At 38.3% G+C, this 18,660-nt stretch overlaps 1 protein-coding gene across 4 annotated transcripts in view; it reads right to left on the bottom strand.

Moving 5' to 3' along the window:
* The window catches only part of LRCH1 (leucine rich repeats and calponin homology domain containing 1), a 203,888-nt gene that overhangs the window by 47,026 nt on the left and 138,202 nt on the right, over positions 1 to 18,660 (bottom strand). For all 4 annotated transcript variants that reach the window (XM_003811412.7, XM_003811411.6, XM_008963823.6 and 1 more), the window contains exons 6-13: positions 18,158 to 18,285; positions 16,953 to 17,016; positions 13,505 to 13,610; positions 11,130 to 11,254; positions 6,768 to 6,835; positions 4,964 to 5,050; positions 1,009 to 1,098; positions 861 to 897 (exon numbers count right to left, since the gene is read on the bottom strand). In XM_003811412.7, coding sequence (XP_003811460.4) covers positions 861 to 897; positions 1,009 to 1,098; positions 4,964 to 5,050; positions 6,768 to 6,835; positions 11,130 to 11,254; positions 13,505 to 13,610; positions 16,953 to 17,016; positions 18,158 to 18,285 — 705 coding nt within the window. The remainder of the gene's footprint in view (positions 1 to 860; positions 898 to 1,008; positions 1,099 to 4,963; positions 5,051 to 6,767; positions 6,836 to 11,129; positions 11,255 to 13,504; positions 13,611 to 16,952; positions 17,017 to 18,157; positions 18,286 to 18,660) is intronic.

Below are 18,660 nucleotides of genomic sequence, written 5' to 3'. Positions count from 1 at the left end.
GAAACCACACTCTCTAGCAACATGGCTTTCCCTTTTATATTAATACTTCCCTTTTCCTTATTTCTTTAACATAGAGACAAAGGTAAGAGTGTGAAACCGCTTTACTATAGTACATGTGCAAACACCTCAGTGGGGCATAAGGTGTTTGTACACAATCTTGGTGCCTAAATTAGCCATCCTAAATCCATTCAGGAAATGGGTTGTAGCCTATATTTCATTCCCAAATCACCAGCTCGAACTTCTCTCTCTAATCCTGGGGTAACATTCTGGCTTTAGGACATTCTAAGGTCATCTCTAGTGTTATGTCAAAACTGCTTTCTTTACAGCCATCCAAATTTCACTCCATGTAACTCTACTGAACCCCTCCTTACCCTGTCTTCAAATATCACCACCAGTTTCTCTTCATGATATTCTCTCAATCCTCCTCGACATTCCCAAATCATTTGTTCTTGTCTTTCAGGTGTTTTCTAGCTAATTTCCATCTGGCCAATTCCCAGACCTTTTCTTGGCTCTAAAATCTACATTGAATGGTCCTCCTCCAGGTTCTGACACACAGGCAGATTCCCTATGTATTTTAGTTGCCGTCGCTTGACTCAGCAAGATGATCTGAGGTAAAAAATCTACAGAATCTAATAGAAATAGCCAACTCTCATCTTCAACAGAGGGTGAGGTATAGCAGAAAAGCAGAACTAAAGAGGCAAACGTATAAACAAGTTGAAAAATGTGTCCTGAACAAATCTGAATATTGGCCTCATTAATAAAGATGTTTCACTCCCTGACAAATCTTTACAGAATGTGGTGGCCAGTATTCCATGGCAAAATATTGCACAGAGTTCTGGTGAATCCACCAGCAGCCTTACCTCACACACCGGAGATGTCTCCAGCTGTATTTGACCACTGTGAGAACAAGGAAAGAAAAAAAAAAGATATAAAGTGAAATTTAAAGCATAGAAGTGTCAATGTATTATGAAAAGAGAAAATATAATTTGTTATAAAAGGCAAGCATACTTCAGTGCAGAATCTTGTAATTCTAAGGCTTCTGCTGATCCCATAGGATATAGGTTTAAAACACTTCTCTCTGTAATATCTGTGCTTAATCTAAAGAGTAGGAAAAAAAGATATTAGTAAATGTATTAAACTTATTTTTAATAAATTCTATTGGTCTTATTTAGTTTAAATTTTTAATTTACTAAAAAGTTATGTTTATCTTTAGGATTAAGTGAGGAAAAGTTTATGACAGAAATTTCAAAGTGCATGGTATTTTCCCACCACATGCCAAAATATAATATTCCACCTGCTATTGGTAATACAATCCAACTTGTTTGTAATATAATAGTAATTTCTAATAAAATCAAAGTTTTCATAGGTAGTATAGCATATACTAAATTTTATTTTAGAACTTTATGAATTTACAGAAGCAAGTCAAGTTGCTGAGAGTATTACATTATAGTGTATGTACCAATGGCATTTGGTTTTAATAGGGAGATATACATTATATCTCTCACTTAAAAAAATCATAAGCAATTTGATATGCATTTTTACTTCTGAAATAGTCTCACACAGTTTCTAAATTTCTGCTATTTTAAGAGATGAAGATTTTTTGTTCTTAAAGACCTATAAAGCCAGGAATTTCTGTAAGTTATATAAAATTTACAAAGTCATCTTAAACAGGGATGCGTTTATATTATAGAGGCCTATGAAAATGCCGTCAAACTAACAATCAGAAGGCCTTAAGGGAAGAAATCAAGATAAGGACAGAACAGCAATAGCCAACTAAATTTTCTGATGCATAAAAGGTAAACTTTTAAAATTTAATCCCACAATCAATGGCTTAACTAAAAAAGAAAAAAATTCCTGGATCTATGAAATGTGAGATAAAAGAAAAAACACAATGTGTATGTAAACTTTTTTATTACTAATATTCAGCCCCAAAGCAGTTAGAAATAAATGACATCTTCAAGTGTCCTCTCTATATCCAAAACAAAACCAGGGCTTTTCATGACTATTAAACTGGCTCACAGAACTATTATAAAATTAGATGTCATATTATAATAGTTATTTCAGGATAAATAACAATGATCTAAAGCAGCCAAAGTAGTGGATTATTTTAGAAAGAAAATGAAAGAATCCATATAAAATTTTACAACATAATATTTTAAAATAGTGCTCCATAAAGATGCGAATCAAGTGTCACTTGGAAGGTTAGTTGGGAATGTTTTCTTCCACTATCTTAATATATTTCCTTCCATTTTAATATATTTCCTTCCATTTTAATATATTTCCTTCTTAAAATCCATCTTAATATATTTCCTTCCAGTTTTTCTAAATTTCCTGCACAATTGGTACTTAATTCTATCTATATAATTGGGATCAAACATTGTGCGTTTTTACATACTTTAAAAAAGTTATATACTTTTTTAAAAGTATAAAAGCATTCTGTGATATCACCAGAAACTTTAAAAAACATTATATTGGCCACATCACATTCTGTCTTATCAAAGAGTATAATATACTTAAAGTATCCCCAAATTGTTAGATAATTTCTTTTTCCAAATATTTGCTATTAAAAATACCTACCCCTCATTCTCTACCCCAAATTCCCCAAATTGTTCATGTCTTCTTGTCTCTTAGGATAAGTTCTTAGATTTCACTCCGAAGTTTTATATGTTTCTAGACTTGGTTACATACTAAGTTACTTCTAGAATGGTTTTGCCAATTTACTTCTCCACCGGCCGTTTATGTATTATTTCAAATCCTCATAACCCTGAAAGGTAGGTACTTGTCACCCCCTCTTATAGATGAAGAAATGAGATGCAGAGAAGTCATACAACTTACCCAAGTTAACTGATGCTGCAGCTATGTTTAAAAATTTTCTAGCTAATTCAAAGTCTGTTCTTCCTAAAAGCCACCCTACTTCCTGATTCATTATAATGAATACATGCACACGGGTGCACATGCCTACATGTACTAACATACATGTATGAACAACCATACACATGCATGCATACACGTAAACACACGTACAGGCTCTCCTGTCCTGTTTCCTGCCCTTTCACTAACTGCCCTGGCTCAGGATGTAGAATTCAGCTCTTTGAACATACCTTGATTAGGTGCCTATGCCATGAGCCAAACATAAGGGAGAATTAACAACATGAATAATCATGTTTAAACACCATCATTGCCTCCCTCTAAATATAAAATAAAATCTCAGCTCCTTAACAACATCCAAAGCATTGCCTGCATCATTCTACACTGTCTCTAGTGATTCTCAGTCCTGGCTGCACATCAGAAGCACTGGCTGACTCCAGTCCCCAAAGGAAGTGCCTGGTATCTGTTCTGAAAAAGTTCTACAAGTGATACTGAAGCACACTAGGATGGAGAGCCTCTGTTCTGCCTGAGATTTTCCCAACCTGGCTCCATTCATTCTGACCTTCATGACTTTACCTAAGCCTTTCATTCAATCCAGAATTTCTCTTTTTCTTGAAATTGGCAGTCATTAAAGGTCCAGGCCATTATCCTATCCTTCAGGAAGACCAGTCCACCCATCTCCCCTTTTCCTGGGGTTGGGCACTTGCTCGAGTCTATCCTTTTCACCTCCACTTGAAGCACTTAAATCAATTACAGTTATTTATTTATTTATTTATATGTTTTAATATTATTTTTTTGAGACACAGTTTCACTCTGTCACCCAGGCTGGAGTGTGGTGGCACGATCTCGGCTCGCTGCAAACTCTGCCTCCTGGGCTCAAGCGATTCTACTGCCTCAGCCTCCTGAGTAGCTGGGATTACAGGTGCATGCCACTATGCCCAGCTAATTTTTGTATTATTAGTAGAGACAGGGTTTCACCATGTTGGCCAGGCTGGTCTCGAACTCCTGGCCTCAAGTGATCTGCCTGCCTTGGCCTTCCAAAGTGCTGGGATCACAGGTGTGAGCCACCACGCCTGGCCCAGTTACACTTATAAATAACTTCTCAAGGCAATCTCTATCTATTCTAAATTCTCAGAAAGCAAGAGCTGTGTCTTGTCCATCTTTACATCCCCCAAGGTGCACACTGCAGATCTTCCCATACTCCAAGCATTCAATTAATGTCTGCAGAATTGAAATGTTTTTCAAATCAATTGCAAAAGACTTCCAGCTGTACTAAACTGATCCGCCACTATTCTTTCAGGGCCAGACATCATAGGTGGTATATTCTCATCAGCATTCTGGGATACACTAACTACGCTTTTCATAAATTTGCAGAACCCAGCTAGGATTGCTGCATGTGATTCCTGTGTTCATCATATTATAAGACCACATCAGTTTACCAAGTCCTCTAGTTCTCCAGAGATCATGTAGTTATTACTTGATACATGATACCTGCTATTGTTTAGCTGAAAAATATTTTGTCCATGGGAATTCCATTACCATTAGTTAAGAAATCGAAAAATATTATCCACATATCCACTGAATGTAGTGCCTATTATTGATCAAGGCAAATTCAGATTTTAAAATTATCCTGTATCCCAAATCTTTAGAAATATATTCTTCAGTTAACATATATTTGGCACTAACCCATATAAATACAGTACTACTTGATATACCAATTCTTTCCTTTTTGGAAAACATTTTCTTTATATTTTTTATAAATCAGGGGTTTAAACTTTAAGCAATATAAAACATGCACTTTTACCATATTTTTGTTTTCTAAGAATTTTACCAAAAACTTCCATATGAACTTCATGAGGGGTGAATGAACTCAATAAAGGGTGGTGAAAGGGGAAATTGATCTCACTCCCTCCAGAAGTTTGACTCTTTTACTTTTGCATCTTGGGAAAACAGGCAATAAACATGACTTTTCTTTGTTAGTAGCTGGACTGGGCCAAAATCGTCTGTGTAGGTATTTTAGGAATTTAGACAACGTACTCCGTACATTAGTATGCATTATTTACACATGAAACCTGGACCAAGGAGACATACACACCCATTGGGATCTTGCAGCAAATCTACTGCTTCTCTCAGCTGCTCGATCATTGCTATATCCATGTCCTGATCTTTGGATGAACTTATTCTGTAACATGAAACCAAGCATAAGAATGAAAACGATCAATACAACATGAATATCATCTAATTTCTTAAAAAGCAAACTTACAAAAATCCATCTAACATATGAAAATGATTTCAACAGATTCAGTGTTATGGTGAAAATGTGTTTGTACCTTGTGGGGTGGGATGGCAGAGCACGGTGGGAAGAGCCCGAGTAGGGGAAGCCCAGCTCTGCTGTAAAGCAGCTCACATAAGATTTTCATGCCTGTGCACCCCTAACTACCCCTGTGCACAGTCAGGCAATGGCCTAGATGAGAGGCTTTCACCGTTGTGCTTTACTGAGTTCTAGGGGGTTGCATGGAGGGGATCAGCTGGCTGAGTCTGTACTACTTCTGGGCCTTCCAATTCCCGTTCAACCAGTTTTATTACTTTCATGCATATAGGGTTTCAGTGTGGGACAGTGGTTCTCAGTCCAAACTCTAGATGCAGCAAAATCATCTGTGGAGCTTAAAAAACATGCCAGGCCCTATATGTCCAAGTGGGTCTGACTAGGGGTTCAGCATTTTATAAAGCTCTACAGATAATCCTTTACAGCCAGGGTTGAAAGCACTAGGTATGAGATTGAGAACGGAGTTTCCAAAACTTTATATAGTTTAAAAACAACTGCCTCTTTCCCTATGATTCTCTGATTGTTTAATCAAGCTAGGCCTCCGTGGCTCTCAGCAGCATATCCAGTGAGTAGCTGGTAATACAGACCGTGACCAGAGAGGAACTTTCCAATGTTTTTAAAGGGCAAGAGAGATTTGATCACGGCAAGCCCTTCCCACTATAGAATGTAAGCCAATGACTTTCTGTAAGGAGAAAAGTTTTAACAATGGGATAAATCCTCACTAAGAAGAAAAACCCTACAAGGTATGATGGAGAGTCCACACCTGCCTCCCAGATTATAGAAATAAAAATCCTGGGAACAAAAACTATACTCTATGTCACATAGTCCAAACTCAATTCCCCTGAACATGATTCATTGTCTGATGGGATCACACAACCCCTCCCCTGTAAATCTTGCTAAATAAATATTTATACACAATAGAGTAGAAGGATTATCTGTCTGGTACAAGATTCCTTGGGTTCAAATGCTGGCCCTCTGTGACCTTGCGGCAAGATAATCAATCTCTCTGTGCCTCAGTTTTGTCATCTGTGAAATGGGGGACAAGAACAGAACTTATCTGTTAGGAGTGTTGTAAAGATGAAATGAGTTATGCCCTGTGAAGTATTTAGGACAATGCCTGGCACATGATGTTGAATAAATGGTAGCTCTGGCAGTTAGAAGTCTTGGGACCAGAAGTCTACGGTGTTCTCAGATCTTGAAGGGGATGACTTGGGGTAAAGAAGGAGATCAGCGCTACAGATCACTTCAGGCCCAGCTGTTGGCTTCTTCAGGCAATTGTATGGATGGTAGAACCTCCAATCTAGAAATTCTAGCTAATTCTCTGAAATCACATTACTACCCACAACCTCAAAACAAATAAGACTCAAGGCCAAGTAAGAGGTTTGTACTGCCCAATACCACGACAAAAAGCATCAGACAGAGAAAAACTGGCAACTTCTTATCAATATTGTCTGTAAGAATATCAGCTTGCCCACAGAAAAGCAGGTCAAAATTCTATCACAACAGAACTGCCAGACTGCTTGCAAAGTGGATTTGAGTGATGATGGCTTGTAACCAAGGCCTCGGCACTCACATGCCCTCAGTTTGCCAGTGCACATCCTCTTCTATCCGTAACAGCTCTTCACAGTCTTCTGCCCTTGCCTGTGGACAAAACACACAGGGTTCCTGAAAACCAGTGGCTACTCAGTAGTCAGGAGCCAAAACCTGCCCAGCCCATGTTTATAACAGCGTTATTCACAATAGCCAAAAGCTGGAAACAAGCCAAACAGCCATCTATGGAGGGATAGATAAACAAATCTGGTATGTACATGCACTAGAATATTACTCAGCCTTAGAAAGGGGGAAATTCTCATGCATGCCATACACACAGATAAACCTGGAGGACATTATGCTACGTGCAATAAGCCAGTCACAAAAATACAAATACTGTACTAATTACACTTATATGAGGTGTCTACAGTAATCAAATTCATCCAGACAGAAAGCAGAATGCTTGCTGCCAGGGGCTGCCGGGAAGGAACGAGGGAGTTGTTATTTAAAGGGTACACAGGGTCAGTTTTGCAAGTGAGAAGAGTTCTGGAGATAGGCTGCACAACGTAAATGTAGTTAAAACACTCTGAACTACATGTACATTTAAAAAATGGCTAAGGTGTACATTTTGTAAGTATTTTCCCATAATTAAACATTTTTAAATTTAAAAAAATGTGGCCCAAGACCACAGCATCTGTTAACTTATCATCAGAAATTTAAAGCTTCACTGGATTTCCTATTGCCCTTTTAGCACCTCCTTGTATTGAGAGATCCCTCTCCTGTGCTTGTGGGTCACCTGTGAAGATGCATCATAGTGTTTGTGAGAGCAGGGATGTGTGTTTAAGTGTGAGTGTGCACGCATATGTGTGTAGTGGGGAAAAGAGAAAGTGTAACATTCTTAACAACAGAAAAGTGCTTCCGATTGCATCTAATAGTTTTCACGTGTACAACATCCAGAATTCACTCAAATGTTCTCCCTGCACTGTCACCCCACTTTTTCCCAAAGCGGCAATGTAGTGACACTGGCTATTTGGAAAGTCATGTACCACCATGAGCCTTCCACAGGCCTCCTTGCACGTTCATCTCTGACACAGAGAAACGCTGCTTTAACCCAGCTCATGGCTAGAATGAAAGCCAGCCTGAATAGGGCCACATTTCCCTAGCTAGGAGAGAACACCAGCCAAAAGGACCATTTTTGGTGTCAAGGTTCTGGCATATTATTAACTAACTGGGGACCAGCCAGTCCTCCAGATGTGTTGTTAGGACAAGACTTTTCCCAAGGACATGGCTAGCTGCCCAATGCTGGACTCTGGCTGGGAACACACTTGGACTTTTTCTGTAGTGATTATACTTTTCATGTACAATACAGTCAACGTATAAAAGACTGTGCCACTCTCCACACTCCAAATGACAGAAAAATTCATGGGTAAAAATATACTACCAGAAATGACCAAGACAACATGTTCTTACTTCGTTTTGTTGGGTTTCAATGATAGAAGCAAAGGGTATTTCTTTTTATTTTTTTGTTTCACAACTAAAAGTAGCCAATAGTATAAAATGTCTCTTTTTTTCATTAGGCAAAACAGGCGTACTGGGTTGCTTTTGCTAAGTTAAATGGTTTTACAGTTGATCCTCATTATCTGTGGATTCTGCATTTGTGAATTTGCCTATTCACTAACATGTATTTTTAGTCCCAAAACCAGTATTCGTGGTGCTCTGGAGGTCATCTGCAGACATCTACAGAGTGGTAAAAAATTCGAGTCCCAGGATGTGTATGTTCCCAGATGAGGTGGAACAAGGTGACACTCTGCTTTCTTCTTTCAGCTCTCTTATTGTAAATAAGTGTCCTTTTTCACAGTCTAGTTAGTGCCATGTTTTCACACTGTTGTGTTTTTTGTTGGTGATTTCACTTTAAAATGGCCCCAGACATAGTACTGAAGTGCTGCCTTGTGTTCAGAAGCCCAAGGAAGTTGTGACATGCCTTACAGAGGACAATACGTGTGTTAGACAAGCTTCCTTCGGGCATGAGTTACAGTGCTGTTGGTTGTAATGTTCATCAATCAATATATGTTAAATAAGGTATGGTTGTAATGTTCATCAAAACAATATATATTAAATAAGGTATCTTTAAACAGAAATACACACACACCAAGGTTGTGTGCTGATTGGTTGACAAAAACATTGTGAGCAGAGGGTGCAGGAACCCAGCCCTCTATTTCCCCAGTGAGTTAGGGCTCAGTATTGGATAATTCGATATGCACAGTGATGTCACACAACATAACTGCTGTGAATAATGAAAATTGACTGTGGTTGCAAAGGTCCAAGATGCTTATTCAGTAAAGAAAACAGGATTATGTAAAGCATAGAACTCTGTTTTTCTGAGAAAGGGTCTCACTCTTTCACCCAGGCTGGAGTGCAGTGGTGCAGTCATGGCTCACTGAAGACTCACTCTCCCAAGCTCAAGTGATCTTCCCTCCTCAGTGTCCTGAGTAGCTGAGACTCAAGGAGCACACCACCACACCCAGCTAGCTTTTGTTTTTTTGTAGAGATAGAATCTTAGTATGTTGCCCAGGCTGGTCTTGAACTCCTGGGCTCAAGTGATCCTCCTGCCTCAGCCTCCCAAAGTGGGGGATTACAGGTGTGATTCACTCCTCCAGGCCAAGCACAGGTTGAAAGACTTAAAGTTGATGGATATCAAGCCTAATACGGGCCTGATTTTCAAGCACAATTTTTCCTTAACTTGTTGTAGATGTTCATTTTATCATTAACATTTTTCTTTTGATTTTCCAAGAGAAGTATCTTCCAGAAAGCCTTTGCCAAGTTGATTTCCACACCCCTATCTGCTCCTCTAGTTTCCATCTACAGGACCCATTCTGTAGAGCAGCCATTTCCAGGAAGTCCTTGAAATCTCTGAATCCAGGGAAATTTGCTTTCCTGAAACAATATGCTTTATTCTTACTAACTGCTTTGTTTCCTCTAGAACTTAAATATGGATATCTTCTTAACATATTCTTCAGGGTTTCCATCTTTACCTTAGATTCTTAACTTAAGATGAATGCTCGATATACTCCAATTTTCACATTTTCATGGAAGAATCGTCCCACAGAGCTGACAGATAGGGTCTAATCTGGGGAAGCCTTGTAGAACCAGTGGCCTGAGAGGAATGTCATTAGATTTGCACTTTAGAAAAATGTTTGGTGGCAGAATATAAAGAGTGTGTGTGTGTGTACACACATGCATGCATGCACGGGGGTGCAGCATTGGGTAAGAAGTGGAGTGGGCGGGGTGGTGCCTGAGTAATCAAAGTGAGAAACTATGAGGCTCAAATGAAGCAATGTCAATGGAGACAGGGGACAGAAACAAGGCAATGGGTGTGACCTATTTTAAAACAAGGATGTATGGATTAATGACATTAAATATAGCAAGTAAAGAGTTAAGGCTGTGTTTTATCCTTCTACACAACTTCTGTAATCTATAAACATATGTCACGTTCATTATTTTTATCTGGAGGCCATAAACATGTCCTGAGCACACCAAGGTCTCCTACAGTGTAAAATTCAGCTGTTTTCCTCTCCATTTCCTTGAAGGTGATGCCCAGAGATGTTAATTTAGGCTGGGTCCAGCCATCAGGACACAATGCTCAGAAAATAAAGATGAGTACTTAGGGATCCCATTCTTGGCTTCAACATAATAACTCAGAAGTTACCTCGAAGCCACAGTGAATCTGAATTTTACAAAAACAATAATCTTTATGATTCTTGGGCGCCACAACCTGAACCAAAAGGGCTGGCAGAAACATACCAAGCACCTAATCATGTTGTGAAGTGGAACCTTCAGTATCTGCTTCAGTAAAGGGCTAGTTTTTCTTTCCTCCCATTGTTGCTGCTAAGATGAAGGTTTTCCTGACAACTCGGCAACTTCACCTGTCCTTTCAATGCCTCGGGGCACCTACAAAAGTTCAGGAATAAGTGTCCTCAGAGAGATCTTTCCAAAAAGGAAAGACATTCATTTCTCAATTTTAAAAGTCTCCACTTTTGTCTTCACACTATAAATATACTCCCAAGAAAAGGATTTACCTAGAACATGTTGAAAAGAATGTGAAACTATTTCAGCTTTTACTGCGTGGCAATGGTCACACTAATGAGTTTGCTAATTTGTACGATGCACTGAGTACTGGAAAGAAAATCAGATCCATAAACAGACAAATGGAGAGGCACACAGGGCAGGGACCAGCTCCTCACATCAGCAAATAGACACGCTGAGCGCTGAGATGTTTGGAAGGCTTCAGGGAGGGTGCAGCAAGCTGGACATTGAAGGGGATGGATTGGCAACCTTGAACTTAAATTGTACAGCGCCAAACAGAAGGAAATGAGTAAAAAAACGTAGTTGATCCTGAAAATCTTGCCTTATAGTTCATAAATTCCGAATGGAGACCATCTGCTCTATCAGTAAACTGGTCTCTTTCTTCTCCTGAGTTGGTGCTGTCACCCAAAAGGGAAGACTCCGGTTGAAATTCCTGATGAAATTCCCCTATTAGGAAAATATAGAGAGATGGAAAGCATGATTTCATGAACAGAAGAGCAAAACACAGCTGATCTTCAAATATGATCTAATCACTTCAAGTCTTCTGTGTTCCCTATGAAGAAGGTATATGAAAAACCCAAGTTTTCTCTTCCCTGCAGGGAGGAAAAGATAAAAATAAAATAACCCCAGAAAGCCCCAAACTGAGCTTAAAAAGTCAAGGCCTCTCTGGGCTCAGTTCCCTATGAGAAAAATTAGATTTTCTCTTACTTTTTTAAGGAATGGAGAAAAGAAAGTATAAAAGAGGGCTTTTTTGCCCTCAGTAATATGTGACTATGTATTTCATATTTAAAATCCAACAAATATTGAGCAGCTACTAAATGGCAGGTATTATGCTAAACATTTTAGGGATTAAAAAATCAGCCAAATCTGACTCCTGTCCTTAAACAGCAAATAATCTCAAGGAAGAATGTGGGAGGGGAACTAGGCAAGAGCCCCAAATCATAACAGCAAAAGAAGTGTCTACAAGAAGGGCCACACAGAGGTGACAGCATGCCCAGATGTGGCACTTCCACCTAGAATGTGTTCCAGGGGAGGTGGGGGAGCAAAAGGAACACCCTGCAGAACTCTTCCAACTGTTCTGAAGATGAAAAAGAACCATACTGGGCCACCCTTTAAACACTCTGAGCCAATGCAATACCCACATCTAGACGAGAGGGGGAACACCCACTGGTAACAAATTACATAATTCTTTTATTTGAAAAATTTGCCTAAAATACTACCTCCTACAGTGTATAATATTACTAACTTTATATGATTAATAAAGTGGCAGTTATATTTGTATATAAAGCATACAGCTATGTTTTTAGACAACATATGGTTCCCATGATAATCTCAGGTAAACAGAAATGCTAAACTTAAAAACCTAAGTGTAAGAAGTGAAAGCCAACACTAAGGTTTGAGTGAACTTAAACAGCTCTCCTATCATGAAAAAGAGCAGATTCCAACTATTTATGAGAAGATCTGTATATTAATCCAGTTCTGCACTATTCATACATTGTGAAACAGTCTCTGCCACAAATGAGTAAAACTAAATGCTTGTATTTTCCTTAAAAGTCATGGGGAAACAGGGGCAATCAAAAAATCGCCTTAATGTTACCCAATGAGGGCTTCCAACCAAGATATGAAACGTATTACAAGGATCTTGAAGGCACACAAGACAGTGTTTAGTGGTCATTTGATGATTATTAAAGAGCCACAGAATTTTCGAGCTACACTGGACCTTTGGTATTACCTAATCTAATCATCTCATGTACAGGTGAGGGAATCAAGGTCACCTGACTGGGCCAAAGTCAAGTAGCTTCTTGAACACACACCTCAACTACATTTCCCACCCTCATGTGCAGTGCGATGTGGCCATGGGATGAAGTCTAGCTTATCAGTGATGGGCACTCCTTCCAGACCCAGTCCATAAAAACCTCCCACGAGCAAACCTCCATGCTCTTCTTCTGGCTTAAAACAGATGGACATGAAAGTTTTGGAAGCCCTGTGTTAAAGATGATGGAGTCATGGTATGAAAGGAGCTTGGGTCCTTAAATCAACACTCAGAGGGGAGTTGTCTGCCAATCACTAACTCCATTTGAACTTAATTTGGATTGTGTTGAGCCACTAAGATTTGGGAATCTATGTTACGGCAGCTAGAGTTTTCCTAACTAATATATCTATCATATCAATATTTTCTTTCCAAGAATGGATTTAAAGAATTAGCCGGGCATGGTGGCAGGTGCCTGTAATCCCAGCTACTCGGGAGGCTGAGGCAGGAGAACCCCTTGAACCCAGGAGGCGGAGGTTGCGGTGAGCCAAGATCACGCCACTGCACTCTATCCAGCCTGGGCGACAGAGCGAGACTCCGTCTCAAAAAAAAAAAGTAATAATAATTTTATCTAAGTCTTCAGAATGAGATTAGTTCTACTATGTACCGTAGGAAGTAGTACTACACACACATCAGCTATGTGACCAATGGCAAGTTACTTAAACTCTCTGAGCCTTGGTTTTCTCACCTATAAAATGGAGATGATTAGAGTATCCATCTTTGACTTTTAAATTTTAAATCAGCTCAACTTCCCAGAAGAACACAGTACCTGGTACATAGGACATACTCTAGAAAGATTATCACTGCCCTATCTGTGCACAGGTTATTTTAAACATAACATTTGAAACTGAAAAACAAGCACTTTCTCCACATTTTTATTCTCAGACCTTTAACGGGGCTAAGGCGATGGCACGAGTCCTCCTTGATGATCTGTTCTTCTTCCATGATGTTTGACATTGGCACATTGAGGCTAACAGTGTCTTCATCAGAAGGCTAAAAAGATACAGTGCACTGTTTAACTCAAGAGAAGTGTTATCAATGTAGATAAGGAGAATGCTATGTAATAAAACAACATCCTGTGATTCTCACAAACATCATATTGAATATAAGTTGCCAGATACAAAGGTCAATTCCACTTATGTAAGTTCAAAAAATGCAAAACTAATCCATGGTATTTAAAATTAGGAAGAGGTTATTCTTGGGGTCGGGGTGGGGCTTTCTGGGGTGCTGGTAAAGTTCTGTTTCTTGAACTGGAAGCTGGTTATACGGGTGTGTTCACACTGTGAAAATTCATGGAGCTAACACTTATGGGCTTCTCTGTGTTTTCTTCTCTCTGTTTTAAGCTGAAATCTTGTCAGGTACTGATACACAGTTTGGATGTATGTCCCTTCCAAATCTCATGTTGAAATGTAATCCCCAATGCTGGAGGTGGGGCCTGGTGGAAAGTGTTTGGGTTTTGGGGGTGGATACCTCAAGAAGGGTCTATGCAGTTCTTGCTATGCGTTCATGTGAGATCTGGTTGTTTGAAAGTACATGGCACCGGCCAGGCGCGGTGGCTCACGCCTGTAATCCCAGCACTTTGGGAGGCTGAGGCAGGTGGATCACAAGGTCAAGAGATCGAGACCATCCTGGCCAACATGGTGAAACCCCATCTCTACTAAAAATACAAAAATTAGCTGGGCGTGGTGGCACACACCTATAGTCCTAGCTATTCGGGAGGCTGAGGCAGGAGAATCACTTGAACCCGGGAGGCAGAGGTTGCAGTGAGCCAAGATCGCGCCACTGCACCCCAGCCTGGCAAGAGAACAAGACTCCATCTTAAAAAAACAAAAAAAAGTGCATGGCACCTCCTCCGTTGCTCTCCCCCAACCTCGTTGCTTTCTTGCTCTGGCTGTCACCATGTGACAGGAGGCACTCCCTTCACCTTCAACCCTGAGGCCCTTGCCAGTAGCAGTTGCTGGTCACATGCTTTGTGTACAGCCTGCAGAACTGTAAGCCAACTAAACCTCTTTTCTTTATAAATTATCGACCCTCGGGCATTTCTTTATAGCAACACAAGAATGAACTAATACGGGTGCCTGTTTTATTTATCTGTTTTAGGCTGAGGAAGCTGCATCACATATATAAAAATGCTAAACAACTGTAGTAGTTAAAAAGAACTGCTCTGTGTGATTTTTGGAAGAAAGCTTCGGCTTTAATAATTGGATTAGTTCTCTCTGAGGGTTTCCTTTCCCACAGTAGCTGATGACGTTTATTCAGAAAACCTATGATTCTGAAATATGGAGCCTGGTTTATTTTCCTATGTCTCCATTTTACTGTTGCTACTTAGGAAATAGCTTTCCAAATCTCAAAAATCAGGAACCTCCACAAAACACATTTCAGGAGATTGTGACTTGCTCCTAAATTCTTGAGGTATGGTTTTCAGAGTCTGTCCTTGTTTACTTTTGGACATATGCACAGATTGTTTAGAAACTGGCAGAAATTAGGCATGCATTTCATTCATTCAACAAATATTCATAGAGCTCCACACTTTCCTGCTTATCTTGATAAAAAGATGTTTTTAATCTCTCAGTGACAAATGCTAAATCAATCAATGGCAGCAGCCAAAGAAAAAGAATGAGGTGTGATCGATCCCTGAACCCCACAATGTGATCTAAATGGGAAGCAAGATCACCTGACCATAGATGGTAAAATCTTTGCCAAACCAAGTGAAAATAGGAAGCTATGTAAGATAATTCGGAACACTTATCACTCTAAAAAATAAATTTCTTGGAGGTGTACTTAGGAAAGGAGGCTGTAATATAAGACAAGGAAAGGCCAAAGGCAAGATGTGTGCATTTCATTCTGTTGAATATAATCTTTTCTGTATTCCCTTCTCTTTCTACCCACCTCTCATCTTAAAAATTTAGCAAAATTCCAAAGATATGCATCTAATTAAAAGGCACAGAATAAATCCTTGGGCTCCTTTTAGAATGATACTAGCATCCTACTTATGCTTAAGTGACAACAAAAGGATAATGAAGTTCTTTATGTAATGTTTTATTAATGAGTTTAATTAGCCTTAGAAGAGAGATAAAGCAGAGTCTGTTTAATTTAACAGAAAATATACTTAGGGTGAGTAATTTCTGAAACAATGGTCCATTTGCGAGGACTTAGGAGTTGAAGAGGATGAATTAAAATGCAACTAAAGCAATGTGTTTAGTATCCCCTCTCTCCCACTGAAGCACGGTCAACTATTCATGTGCCTTCCTATGGGTTATTTTCTTTTATTGACACTGGCCTTCTCTGCCTACTAACTCTTCTTCTTTTCAAAATGCTCTATATTAGAAGGATTTTTAAAGATAAAGAATCCCACTTTTTAATATACTGCTATATAGAGTATTTTGTGAAAAATAAATTCAAATACCTTAGCTACCTATTAAAATTCAACGACTTGAGGAGAATTGGAGAAAGGTTTTTTTCCTGGAGTCATACATAGAAAAAATGTGAGTTTCTTTGATGGGGTAACTGGCCTATTAACTGCAATTTCAGAGTATTATAATGTTAACTTAGTAACTACAGAAAGTAACTTCCCTCAAAAAAAGAAGAGCACCTGATACTTTTCCTACCACTCCTTTCTAGATCCCTGAGGCCAAGAAGCTCCATTTAATGATACATTAGTGTTAGACTTTGGGGACTCTAATAGACTACATGTGAGATAATAAATCAGGTATCAAAGCATGATTTATAACCACTATAGGAAGCTCTAATGTGTGAGGCCTGTTAGCTTGCAAGTAACCAAACTTGTATCCAATTAACTGAACAGAACAGAACAGAACACAATCTAAGAGTCTGAGGAAAACAAACATCGTTATAAAAACTATAGCTACTCATAAATGCATTTCCTGTGGATCAACTACTAAAATAAAATGTACAGTTGATTCCTTAACATTTACGCATATGTATAACAATGTTTTTCTAAATTACTCTATTACTGAAAAATAAGCGTATTTATAAAAGTGCTTCACGGGCACTTGCGTACTACTTAGCCATTTTGTAATATTTATTGAGCACTCAATAATATTTTAGATAATGTGTAGGAGAGGAGAAGATACAGACTCCACTCTTGAGGCATTTACAAAATATTAAAGATATTAAAGATGCAGAATAAGTAACAACAGCTAATATTTATATAACACTTCGAGGATTTCAAATCACATGAATATACAAATCACTTTTACAAATATCACATGAATATACAAATGAATCGATGCCCTTTAACAGAAAGGAGTTCAATGAACACTGGTAGATATGTCTAGAAGTACAGAAGGAAAAGAATCTGATCACTAACTTTACCTCGGTGGCAGATAATCGCTTATCTCCATTATCACTTCCAACTCCCGAATCAGAATCCTTCTTGCTGAGATAGATGCCATCAATATTGAATTCATTTAAAAAAGATTAAAATCACAAAGTTCACACCAAGAAACATCAATTTATATTCTAATAATAATTTTGCTATGCAAATTTTTATTATTACCATAAGGCAACAAATCAGTCTAGTATTAAAGAATATTAAGACATGGACCTAATGAAAATCAGACAGTAGCACAGTCTAAACACAGGATAAGATAAAATTCTTTGTGTTCAGGGTTTCATGGATTTATGCTCTAATCAAGTGGCTTGCTCTTAGATGTCAAGGTGTTTCTTAAAAATAGTTACCAATGTTCTTATTTTACTGCATCTAGCATATAAAAAATTAATAAACCACATAACTGCTTTTACCCCTTATGTTATGAAATGTGGTTACTTTCAATAATTCTGTAAATTTTTATCCAGGGATTAAGTACATAAAACAGTGTACATATTTTAAGCATTATATAAAAGTAACATTAGAGTAGTCCAAAATTTTAAATTTACTTATGTAGCAAAAAGTGAAGGAAAAGATTTCTGCAGTGAAGACTTCTTAAAAAGAACCCGCATTTCTATAACTGTGTTCAGTGTGAGAATGTTGTTTTTTGGAAGCTCAAGGCTTGATTTATGCCACAAGAAGCTCTAGGATGTGTGAAAGGGTTCTAACTTTTCCATTTGAAACAGGAAGTGGCGAAAAAACTACACATACTGCATTTTTAAAAGACCAAAAATAAAGCCTTCATTTTTTTCTTAACATTGCTCTGGAGGCATATTCAACATTAATAATTGCTAAAAAGGCATGTCTGGGCTCAATATAGTTATTTTGATAAGTAAAAAATATTCACATTTGTATTCTAGATCTTATTTATAAGTACTCAGGAAGAACTGATTATTGATTAGGAGACAGATGATATTTGAGATATACCAAAATATTCTCAATAGCAGCAGTTTTTTCTTTCATATCCCAATAGTTTCTCAACTTCTTGTTTTAAATACAAATTAGGTGATTAAACCAAATTGTTCTGTTTTGCTTTGTTTTCTGCAGATACCATGGTGACTTAAAACAAACAGATTTTGAAGTCAGCTACCTGGAGGGCCTTGGCCTAGGCAAATTTTAAACTGGGGCTTTGAATGAGGGCATGACTCACCCATCTTCCACGTGCTGGTGTAAATGTGGCCTCTCCATGGTGTGGAGATAAAGGGAGTCAGCTGTCTTAATCTGGCATGCTTGTATGCTCAGATACTTAAATATGTGAACTTTGCCCTTTGTGCAAATCTACGAAGAAATTAATAGCAATCATATTCATTTTTCAATGACAAAACAAAATGTAAGTATCAAATCCTTACTCTGTATATTTCAATTTTCCCAATTTCATTTTAAGTAACACCCTACCAATGTACACTAAATCCATCCTTTCCAAAACATGTAAGAATTTTGGGAATCATTCCCTCCAAATTCTACTTTGAATAGAAAATCATGCTTAAGCAATTTCCCATTTTTTCTTGCATTAAACTATAAAACTCTAACAAAAATGTATTCAAGTATATATAGTATAAAAAATATAAACTCAGATGACCAGCCTGGTGAAACTCCAGTTACAAAAGATGAGAAAAGCACAATTATTTTCGAGCTGATAGAAAGCAATTCAAA

The sequence above is a fragment of the Pan paniscus genome, chromosome 14 (genome assembly GCF_029289425.2).
Source record: "Pan paniscus chromosome 14, NHGRI_mPanPan1-v2.0_pri, whole genome shotgun sequence".
NCBI lineage: Eukaryota > Metazoa > Chordata > Mammalia > Primates > Hominidae > Pan > Pan paniscus.
The sequence above is the reverse complement of the archived record's forward strand: the minus strand, read 5'-3'. Positions and strand labels throughout refer to the sequence as shown.